At 55.8% G+C, this 10187-nt stretch overlaps 1 protein-coding gene and 1 long non-coding RNA gene across 8 annotated transcripts; one reads left to right on the top strand and one right to left on the bottom strand.

Moving 5' to 3' along the window:
• Positions 1–463: 463 nt before the first annotated feature.
• LOC141421465 (uncharacterized) lies at positions 464–2619 on the bottom strand. Its single transcript, XR_012445990.1, has 3 exons — positions 2488–2619; positions 1770–1872; positions 464–590 (listed from the first exon to the last, which is right to left on the bottom strand). It is a non-coding gene; the product is annotated as an uncharacterized lncRNA (long non-coding RNA).
• Positions 1046–8706, top strand: Pld4 (phospholipase D family member 4). Of its 7 annotated transcripts, none has more exons than XM_020172025.2 (12): positions 1076–1193; positions 1812–1890; positions 3093–3211; positions 3790–3956; positions 4623–4806; positions 5168–5288; positions 5792–5919; positions 6614–6814; positions 7407–7546; positions 7685–7850; positions 7937–8033; positions 8401–8706. In XM_020172025.2, the coding sequence occupies exons 1-12, from the start codon at positions 1167–1169 to the stop codon at positions 8601–8603; spliced, it is 1632 nt and encodes a 543-aa protein (XP_020027614.1). In that variant the 5' UTR covers positions 1076–1166; the 3' UTR covers positions 8604–8706. The 7 variants fall into 7 exon arrangements, with proteins under 7 accessions (XP_020027616.2, XP_020027614.1, XP_020027617.2 ...); XM_074067029.1 differs by having other exon boundaries at positions 1088–1193; positions 1792–1890; positions 3125–3211; XM_074067031.1 differs by having other exon boundaries at positions 1091–1193; positions 3125–3211.
• Positions 8707–10187: the final 1481 nt, after the last annotated feature.

The raw sequence follows: 10187 nt of genomic DNA, 5'->3' as shown, positions 1-10187 counted from the left end.
GCTGTTCTCAAGGCCCCAGTCTGAAGGGCAACAGGGTCCTGTACTAAGGAGACCCTGGTGAGAAACTCCAGCCAAGGCTACCTTCTTGGATGGGCAGTGGGCTGTCCTACCTGCATTGTCCAGCACTGAGGTTCCACTGCCACCATACCCCAGTCTCCTTTGGAGCAAGATATAGCCTGTGACCAAGTCTAGGTCAAGTTCTAGATCACAGATAAGTAGAAGAATCCTGTGGGACCTCTAGGAAGTCTCCTCTGACATGTCCTTTATTCTCTGCTTGGAATGTGGAGGTAATGGCTGAGCTCTAGGAGCCCTTGTAGGGCCATACAGCTTCAAATTATACATATTGAAAGCTGAGAGCTGGAGGGACCTGGATCTTGAAGGCTACGAGTCAATGCCATGAACCTGAACATGGTTGGTGTTTAGTCAACTTTTCATTGCTGTGACAAAAACCCAACATAAACAATTTAAAGGGAGGAAAGGTTTATTTTGACTCATGGATTCAGAAGTTTCAGTTTCAACTTGCTGCATTGCTGTGCGCCTGTGATGAGGGAGAACATCATGGTGGCAGGAAGCAGCTCATGCCATGGTAGCTGGGAGAGAGAGAGGAGAGAGAGAGAGACAGAGAGAGACAGAGAGAGGTGCTAAGGACAATATAAGCCCTTCAATTCAACAGCACCTACTTCCTCCATCAGGCCCCACCTTCTGTAGTCCCTACCACCTCCCAATAGTGTACCCAATCATGAATCTGTCAATGGATCAACCTATCAATTAGGTCAGAGCCTTCATAATCCAATTACCTCTCAATAAGCCACCAGATAGGAACCAGGCCTGAATTCAACACACACAAGCCTCTGGAGGACATTCCAGATCCAAACCATAACAGTTGGTGTGGTTAGAATCCTGCTTGAGGACCTGCAGTCAGACTTAACTCTGATACATAGGTCTGTGACTGTGGGGTGCCCTCTAGAGGAGTATGGGAGGGTAGATAATTTTCTGGAGGTGAAAGTTATCAGCTCTACCCTCTAGTGGCCCACTCAGCCCTGTCCTTATGTCCCCAGGTGGGGGTAGGGTGCTCAGATCAAAGGGGAAGTAGATGGAAGAGGAAGCAGCAGGCCAGAGAGGGGAGCAGACAGAGCTGAGGCCTGCAGTCTGTGCTTGGAGCCAGGATGGACACCACGGCAGGGCCCCCAGAGGTAAGTACCAGCAAGACAAGGGCCAGGTAGGGGATAGCCAAGCTGAGGGCCTTGGGCATGGGCTGCTGTCTGCCTCCATGGCCCCATCTTCCCAGCACCCCAGGCCAAGGGCTCACAAAGCACCCCACTCTGCCTAGATCACTCCTTGTCTAATCTATGCGTCTAGGCCATCTGGGTCTCTAGCAAGCTGACAGTCAGGCCCTGTGCCTCATCTTGAGATGATAGCCGGCCTGCAGGGCAGGAACTCTGCACCCTCAGCTGTGATCTCTGATGGCTGCAGGGTCTCTGGCTGCCCACCATGAAGCTGGAGAGGCTCAGAGCCCCATCTCCTAGCCCAATCCTGAGATGCCAGAGCTAGGTGGTCACCTTCTTCAGATAGCCAACCCCACTCCAGGGACACAGCAGGATCTGTAGGGCCCAATGAGGAGACAGATCTGAAGCTGCTTAGAGCCACCCTGGGTAGCCCACCTCTCCTGGCTCCCACCCCACATAGTTATCAATGGCCAGGAAGCAGTCTGGGGTCTGTGGTCCTGGAAGGCACCACCATCCCAGATGGGGACTGCTGTGTTGACTAACCTGTGTGATTGGGACCTCAAAGGGTGAAAACCCTTTTCCCAGGAGGGAGGAGCAGAAGGAAACTCATTTGAGGATGTCCCAAGTCTTCATGCTGGTGCCTCTCCTGGAATCACAAAGGAGGGTAAAAGTCTGGTATGGGGCTGTGGTGATCCGAGCTACCCCCTGCAGGTGTGGGATGGTGTCTTGAGAGCTTAATCTCACTTTGAGGGTGGCATCCTGACTCCTCTCCACAAGGACACCCCTCCCACAGGAGAGGTGCTGGGCCTCTTTCAGTGCTTGAGCCTATCTCCCACACTTGGAACTTTCTTGCTGTGGTTCCCAGGCCCTGCCTCTCTGTAACACCAGTTCCAGGGCAGACACTGCCCCAGGCCCAGCTTCTGTGGCTGCCTTCCCCAAGGTGAGGCTGGCTAGATTCTCTGCAGAGCTCATCCCCACCTGATCAGTGGAAGGACAGTGGGAAGGAACTCCAAAGGCTTGCAGGCCAGCCCAGTGCTCCTGGACTGACCTACAGAGCCTGAAAAGCCCCAGGTCCCAGCCCTCAGCCACTCACAGGTATCCAGCGCTGCCCCAGACCACAAACCACATCCCAGCCAGAGAGTGAGGCTAACTTTGGCCTGTTGGTGTCTTGGCAAGGGGCTGGCTGGCCAGAGTGACCTTCTCACTGTGCACAGGCCCCTCTCTGTACCCCAGGGAGGACAGCTCAGAACCCACAGATCACCTGCTCTGAGATAGCATTCTAGGCAGCAGAGCCATGTAGGGAACTGAAATTGGCCTGGCCTCCAGCTCTTCATGGAGTGATCACTCTGAGGTGGGTCCTGCATCCCAGCTGGCTCAGAGTCCCAGGGAGAGCCCCTTACCCTGGACAGCAATGCAGAGTGCTACATAAGCTCATTGTGGCCCTCCCTTTGTCTCACTTCCCAATCAGCTGCCCTCTGTGGGGCCAAGATGGGGGCCCAGCCCCAGGAAGGGAAAGTGGCTATTTATGACCAGAGAGGAGGGAAAAGCAGAAATGGCACTTTCAGCCCTAGTTTCAGTTGTGGTTGGAACAAGGAACTGAGATTCACACATTCAGACACCCCCACGAGACAGGCGTAGGAGGACAGGCAGGCACAGGCCACCGGTGCATGGGGTCCTGGGAAACATGTGGGCTCAGCCAGCTTCGGGTCCACAGCAGGCAACACCTGAAGACCAGCTACCAGCTTCCTAAAGGGGCTCAGGTGGGAGCCTGGGTCTGGCCCCATGCCTGGTATTACTAGCCTCTGGAGGGAAGGGGGTTGGGTGTGTCTGTAGGGACCCTACACGGGGATAAAACTGTGGGGCCAGACCTGCTGGTGGCTCCAGGATGCCCTGTGCAGATGCTGACACCTCTGTGGAGAACAATGGAGGCTCCTGAGTGGCCCTGGTCCATGTCGCCACACGGCCTGCACAGCAGAGCAGGCAAGGTAGGTCTGGGGGGAAGGGGGCATCAAGGGAGGGTTGACTTAACAGTCTGGAAACAAATTTGGGCCCAATTTCTAATTAGAATCTGTTATCCTCAGCTTTTTGTTTGTTTTCGAGACAGTCTCTTGCTATGTAGCCCAGCTGGCCTCGAACTCATGATCCCCTTACCTTAGCCTCTGAGTTCTGAAATTACAGACATGCACCTCTGCAGCTGGCTAGAACTATTTTTAAAAATCAAAATTTTCATAAAATCTTAGGAACCTGGGTCTCACTAAAGAGGACAAAACCAGCCTGGGGTAGGTATAGCCAGGTCAGTGGGGGTAGCAAGACTACCCAGGCTGCTGTAAGCCTTGTCCCTCTACCAGAGTACCTGGGGACAGCCAGTTGCCATTGGCATAGTGCCACGGAGTGGACTATAGACCACCTATCCCCATCCAGTGGTCCTGGGCCCTGCTCTTTGTCCTCCCTCTCCCCCTAGTCCACTCCCAGGTATACCCCAGGAAGCCTAAACAGCCTCTGTCTCAGTACCTGAGGGTTGCCGTGCTATCCTGGAACCCTGCAGTGACATCCCTTCCTGTAGGTGCTGAGGATGCTCGCTGCTCTGGGACTTGGCTCCATGACTCTCATCTTCCTTCTGGGACACGTGGCCCCTCTTTTCACCTGGCACCAGACACTCCATGAAGAAGTGCCCCCCAGGCCCTGGGAGGCCTTGGGAGGGGAGTCCGGGCAGCAGAGGGACTCCTGCCAGTGAGTAAGCCCTCAGGGTGCTGGGGGGTGTGGTGTTAGCTGGGTGATATCTGCATTCCACCATTGGATCTCCCACCTGGGCTGAACATGATCCCCATTAGCTCCTGGAGCGTGCAGGACCCAGGGAGGCATGGCCTGTCAGTCTTGAGTCAAGTGGGGAGCGGTGCAGACTTGTGGTGCTGTTTGCACAAACCACCTTAGTGCTCCATCACCGTCCACTGCTGGACCAAAGCTTGGCACTACTTGCAGTATGCTACTACTCCACCTGCACCACAGCCTCCCTCCTGCCTTTCCCACCCTGCTGTTAGGGTCCTGGACCCCAGAACCTGCCAGCTCACTTTGGCCTCAGGAGCAAGTGCTCCCAGAGGGGTTGAGGTAGAGCCTGCCCCCATCCCCAATCTGCATCTCTCTAGGCTGGACGGCCCTGTCCCCTCAGGTTCCTCATTGGACACGCTCCTGGGTGTTACTGCATTCAGGCTCTCAGGTTCAGGCCTGCTCTGCCCAGTTCAGTTTAGCTGCCCCTTCTTTGCACACTTGGCTGGGCTCATACCCTAGGGCCACATTGTTGCAGCCCCTCCAGCTGGACAGCAGGGATGGAGCAGGTGAACAAGGCTGACTGGCGGCTCCTGAAGTCACGCGCTGCCCTCTTCTTGGTTCTCTCCCCAGGCTCGTCCTTGTGGAAAGCATCCCTCAGGACCTGCCATTTGCAGCTGGCAGCCCATCTGCCCAGCCCCTGGTCCAGGCCTGGCTGCAGCTCCTGGACACTGCCCAGGAAAGCATCCATGTGGCCTCATACTACTGGTCCCTCACAGGTGCTGACATCGGGGTCAATGACTCCTCTTCCCAGCAGGTTCGTCCCTGGCCTCACCCTCTGAGGCTGCAGGCTATCCCCGCCCTGACCTGGTGCAGAGCACATAGCAAGTCAGGCCATCCATCTGTGCAGAGCTTGTAGGCCTAGGGCTCAGCTGTTGGTGGGGGCTGGGCTGGAGCCGGGGCCAAGTCCTTTGCAGGACACTCTCAGGGCAGGGTGTTGAGAAGGTGAGCCTATGAGGGTCAGAGCACTTGGACTGTGCCTGGCTACAGTTCGGCTCCCAATCAAGAGTCATTTAGACTTGGCTCATGCCAGGATATTGGAAGTCAGGGATCATGGTGAGGGCAAGGGGCAGAGGGCTGTCCTGGGGGGCGCCTCTCATGCCAGCCTGGCCTTGCAGGGAGAGGCCATTCTGCAGAAGCTGCAGCAGCTGCTGGATAGAAACATCTCCCTGGTGGTGGCCACCAGCAGCCTGACGCCAGCTGGGAAATCCACTGATCTGAAGGTCCTGGCAGCTCGTGGTAGGTGTCCCACTGCCCCAGTCTGGACCCCCCTACCCTTTCTTGCTGGAACCATGGGAAGAAGGCAAATACCATCAGAGCTGCAGGGGGTGGGTGGGAAAGGCTCACTGTGTTTCCCCAGGATAGCAGAGGGCAGGAGCCCCTGGCTCCTTGAGTCAGCTCCATCTGGGGAGGGGGCCAGTTCAAGCAGCCAGGAATGTCATCTTCCACAGGGCAGAGCACAGGTAGCCTTAGCCCTTGGCTATGACCTATGAATGGAGGCTCAGGCCAGAGGCTCCAGCTGGGGCGCAACAGGCACAGACATTACAAATGCTCTGGAGTTGGGCTGCCTGGAGGAATCCTGGGCCAAGCTGTGTCTCAGTTTCCTCACCTGTAAAGTGGGGACAGTAATAGCATTAAGTACTAGGGTTGTTCTGAGGACAGATGAATGAACTCAACAGCAGAGAGCTCAGAACCAGGTTCACCTGAAGTATGCACTTAAGTGACAGTTCATCCTGTCCCAGGTGCCCAGGTGCGACAGGTGCCCATGAAGCACCTCACTGGGGGCATCTTGCACTCCAAATTCTGGGTTGTGGATGGGCGGCATGTCTACGTGGGCAGTGCCAACATGGACTGGCGGTCTCTGACACAGGTGAGTCCCAGGGCCCCAGGTCAAAAGGCCCTCCTGCAGCTCCTCCCCTTCTCCTCTCTGGGGTCCTGCGCCTCTTGTCCTGTTCATCACTGCGTTGTGAGTGCTCACGCTCATCGCATCACTGTAGTGGTAATATCAGAGATCGGTTCATCAATGGATTCTACACGGCTATGTGCTCATGTCCTGGAATAATGTTAAGGACATTGAAAGGTGCTCAGGTCACAGCACCTGGGAAAATGCAGGCACCAAATCCTAGGCTTTTTAGAAGAAGCCATGCATTACAAAGATGTTGGGGCTGGGGGTGGAGCTCAGTGAAAGAGCATGTACAAGACTACAAAAAGCGTCAAAGAATGAATGTGACTATGGTAAGAGTGCTCACAATACAATTTAACAGTGATTTTTTATTTTCTTCTTTGTGTTTTTACGCATTTCATTCATTTTTATTTATTTATTTATTTATTTTTTGATAAAGAGCAAGTATTACTTCGATCTCTGGAATATAACACCCAGGAAAAACAAGGTCCCACCAGCTCTTCCTCCCCACCCCCTGCACCCCATGCTGCATATTATTACAGAGCCCTGACAGTGGTGCTGCTCACTGGCTGCCAGCTCCTGGCCAGGAGCCAGATGGTGGTCTCCACACAGCCCCCAGGGTGTCCTTGCTACCCACCGCCACTGACCCTGGTTCCTGCAGGTGAAGGAGCTTGGCGCCGTCATTTACAACTGCAGCCACCTGGGCCAGGATCTGGAGAAAACTTTCCAGACCTACTGGGTGCTGGGGGCACCTCAAGCTGTCCTTCCTAAAAGTTGGCCTCGGAACTTCTCGTCCCACATCAACTACTTCCAACCCCTCCGAGACCGCTTTGATGGGCTTCCCACTACTGCCTACTTCTCGGTAAGGCGGGCAGAGAAGGGACCCATCAGAGCCCCTACTGTCCTCTGACTGGCTCATGGTGGCCTTAGGGCTGCACTAGGAGGCAGGCTGGGCTCTAGGGTGGAGCACTGTAGAGGGACTGGCAGCAGGGAGGAGGCAGGACCTGTGGCCTTAGGAATCTCCAAACAGACTGTTGAGGTGGGGCTGGAGGTCAGAGGTTGGGTGTAGGCTGTGGGGAGAGGGGGAGGCCCAGAGCACATCCCCTCCATCAGATCATGGGGAGTAGAGGAACAGCTATCCCACTATCCATCTTTAGCAGAGATTCTGCATCAGAATGAGGGGAGCGCCCTAGATCTGGAGGGTCCACTCTGGAGGGAGTGGGGCAGTGTCCCAGGGTGGTACACTCTATGGAAAGGCAGTCCAGACTCAGTTGGACCGCACGAGACCTGGCTGTTTCCTGGCTCTCCCACCAGGCCTCAGAGTCAGTCCCAAGCTCCTGTCGAGACCCTCCCTCACCACACAAAGCTTCTTAACTGGTATATGGTGGGGTCACGGGTCCAGGAAATGACCAGGGCAGTAGCCAGCAGTGCCCTCAGGAACACCTCTTTTGCAGGCTTCGCCGCCTGCCCTCTGCCCCCATGGCCGCACTTGGGACCTGAAGGCAGTGCTGGCAGTGATGTGGGGTGCTCAAAAGTTCATCTACGCTTCGGTGATGGAGTATTTCCCCACAACGCGCTTCACACACCCTGCAAGGTTGGTCTGGGTTAGGGCGCAAACCCAGAGGGTGGAACCCACCTCGCTGATGGGAAGCTCCTGGGTCATGTTTCCCTACCTGCTGGGACCCCTACTTATTCCCAAGTTGTAGCTAGGCCCCTGACCCCTTTTCCCCAGGTACTGGCCTGTGCTGGACAACGCACTTCGGGCAGCAGCCTTCAACAGGGGTGTGCACGTGCGTCTGCTGGTCAGCTGCTGGCTCAACACAGATCCCACTATGTTCCCTTACTTGAGGTCTCTGCAGGCCCTCAGCAACCCCTCAGCTGGCATCTCAGTGGATGTGGTGAGGATCCCTCCCAGGTGGGCTAGGGAGAAGACAACCCCCTCCCCTCCCAGCCGAGCCTGACACACCCCCTCTATCCCTGGAAGAAAGTTTTCATCGTGCCTGTGGGAAATCACTCGAACATCCCCTTCAGCCGGGTGAACCACAGCAAATTCATGGTTACAGACAAGGCGGCCTACATAGGTGAGCAGCTGGGGGAGGTATGAGGATGCATGATAGAGGGCTGCTGAAGGAGGTCAGGGTTTCTGGTGTTCTGGAGACCAGGCAACCAGCCCAATTGTCACAGACCCCATGGGATCAACTAGGGAAATCCTGAGTGCTAGGGCCTAGAGGCTGAGTTGGGATATATATTTCAGAGTAGAGTTCTTCTATGAAGAGCTGGGTATTCCTCCCGAACCTATGCAAGGGGCTGTTCTGGCTGGAATTTGATGATAGCAGAGTAGCTATTGTGCATACCACTCCCAAACTGGGCTGGAGTAATGGTACAGGCCAGGCTGCAGGTGTTCTGAGTCTGGTGACCCAGTGTCTTGTTCCCACCCATCTCCTCCAGGCACCTCCAACTGGTCAGAGGATTACTTCAGCAGCACCTCAGGCGTGGGCCTGGTGGTCAGCCAGAGGGCCCTCCATGCCCAGTCACGCAGGATCCCTGTGCAGGAACAGCTACGGCAACTCTTCCAGCGTGACTGGAGCTCCCGTTATGCTGTGGACCTGGATGGACAAGCCCCAGGCCAGGACTGTGTTTGGAAGGGCTGAGGCCCAGCCCCCTGGGCTGTGGGGCCCACAGGTACTGGTGGACACTGCTGCCCACCAGACACCAACCAATTCAAGCTCAGAAACTAAAAACAAAGGAACATTTCTTGGGGTCTGAAGTTACTTGGGGCGAACATGGATTCCGACAGCTCTGAATGGGAGCTCTGGACGTGCTGATTGCATGTGGCTTTTAAGGGAAGGAGAGACTGAGGCTGAGGAAGTCCCATGGTTACAGGGAAAGAAGGTGACTGAAGAGAAGTGAGCCTGGCACTCAGCAGTCCCTCACTGACCCACCCATCATGGTTAGCTAGGGCTGCAGCGAGGTGTAAAGTTAGCATGTCACTGGTGACAGCTGCCTGGATGCAACCTCCAATAAGAGATGTGATGGCTTGCAGGCCTGGCCCAGTTCAAAGGTCCACATTTCTGTGTTGTTTTCTCAGACCCCATTCATGCCACATGTGGGCCTTAGTCACCCAGTGGCTTCTGACTCCATGCTGAAATGCCCTTTATTGTGACTACCTCCCCCTCTCCCTGCCCCCATGTCTAGGCAGGGGCTCCTTCCTCCAGGACCTCCAGGGTCAGAACTACTCAACTATTAGGGTGGACACAGACTGCCTGCCCTAAGCCTCACTTCATCTCCTCCAGGGAGCCCTTGGGATGCCCCTCTTCAGATTTCCCAAAGCAGCAATCCAAGGCCCCAAGTAAGGCCATCCCTCTGTGTGTGTCCAGCACACGTACCATCCCATCAGCCCCGTAAAAGGACCATGTGAACTTGATCATCCCAGTGAAGCCTTGCTATGTGTCTGCCGAGGGAGCTCCCTCTTGGTCCTGGCCCATGGAAACCTAGGGACAGGGTAGGGGCAAGTGGGGGTTGGTGGTACCAGCAGCCCACCATGTGTCCACCCACCCTCCAGGCTGGCTCCACGGCGACTGGGGAGCATGGCCTGTGGGCTTGCTCAGAGGGTAGAGGGTGCGAGTGGTCCCAAGGGATCACCACTCCAGGATCTCCCATGGGACTGCTGGAGGTGTGGAGGCCTGTGTGGTTGAGACTGGTGTGTGAGGGCAGGCCCAGAGCTGTGGGGCCAGGATTGTGCATGACACAGGTCCCAGGTTTCACCCACTGGGTGGAGAGCAGAGAACTGGCATTTGATCTGGGGGGCAGGAAGGTGCCACCAAGCTAGGCTAGAGCTGGATGCAGCGCCACTGGGCCCACTCTATCCTAGGTGTAGAGGCAGGATGTGACCCTGGTGTTTGGAACTGGACTCTGAGCGCCTCCTGTGAGTGCTGGATCAGAGCCTCTCTCAGCACTTGACCTCTTACTGCGTGGTTTTGACCAAGACTCGGGGCCTACCTTTCCTGGCACAAGGTCCAGAGGCCACACTGGGTTGGAGCCCAGGGACAGTCCTATGGTGTGAAAGACACTGGATGCTGAGGGATGCCAGGTGCATACTGTTCCATGGTCTTGAGTGCCTCTTCCCTGCCCTCCCTTAGCCGGCTGTGCTCTGGGGAGAATTAGCACAGTTCACACCAGGCACAGTAGAAGTTCTTGCTGTTTCATCCATGCCCTTGGACCCGCCCATCTAAAAG

Source organism: Castor canadensis, chromosome 3 (assembly GCF_047511655.1).
Source record: "Castor canadensis chromosome 3, mCasCan1.hap1v2, whole genome shotgun sequence".
NCBI lineage: Eukaryota > Metazoa > Chordata > Mammalia > Rodentia > Castoridae > Castor > Castor canadensis.
The sequence above is the reverse complement of the archived record's forward strand: the minus strand, read 5'-3'. Positions and strand labels throughout refer to the sequence as shown.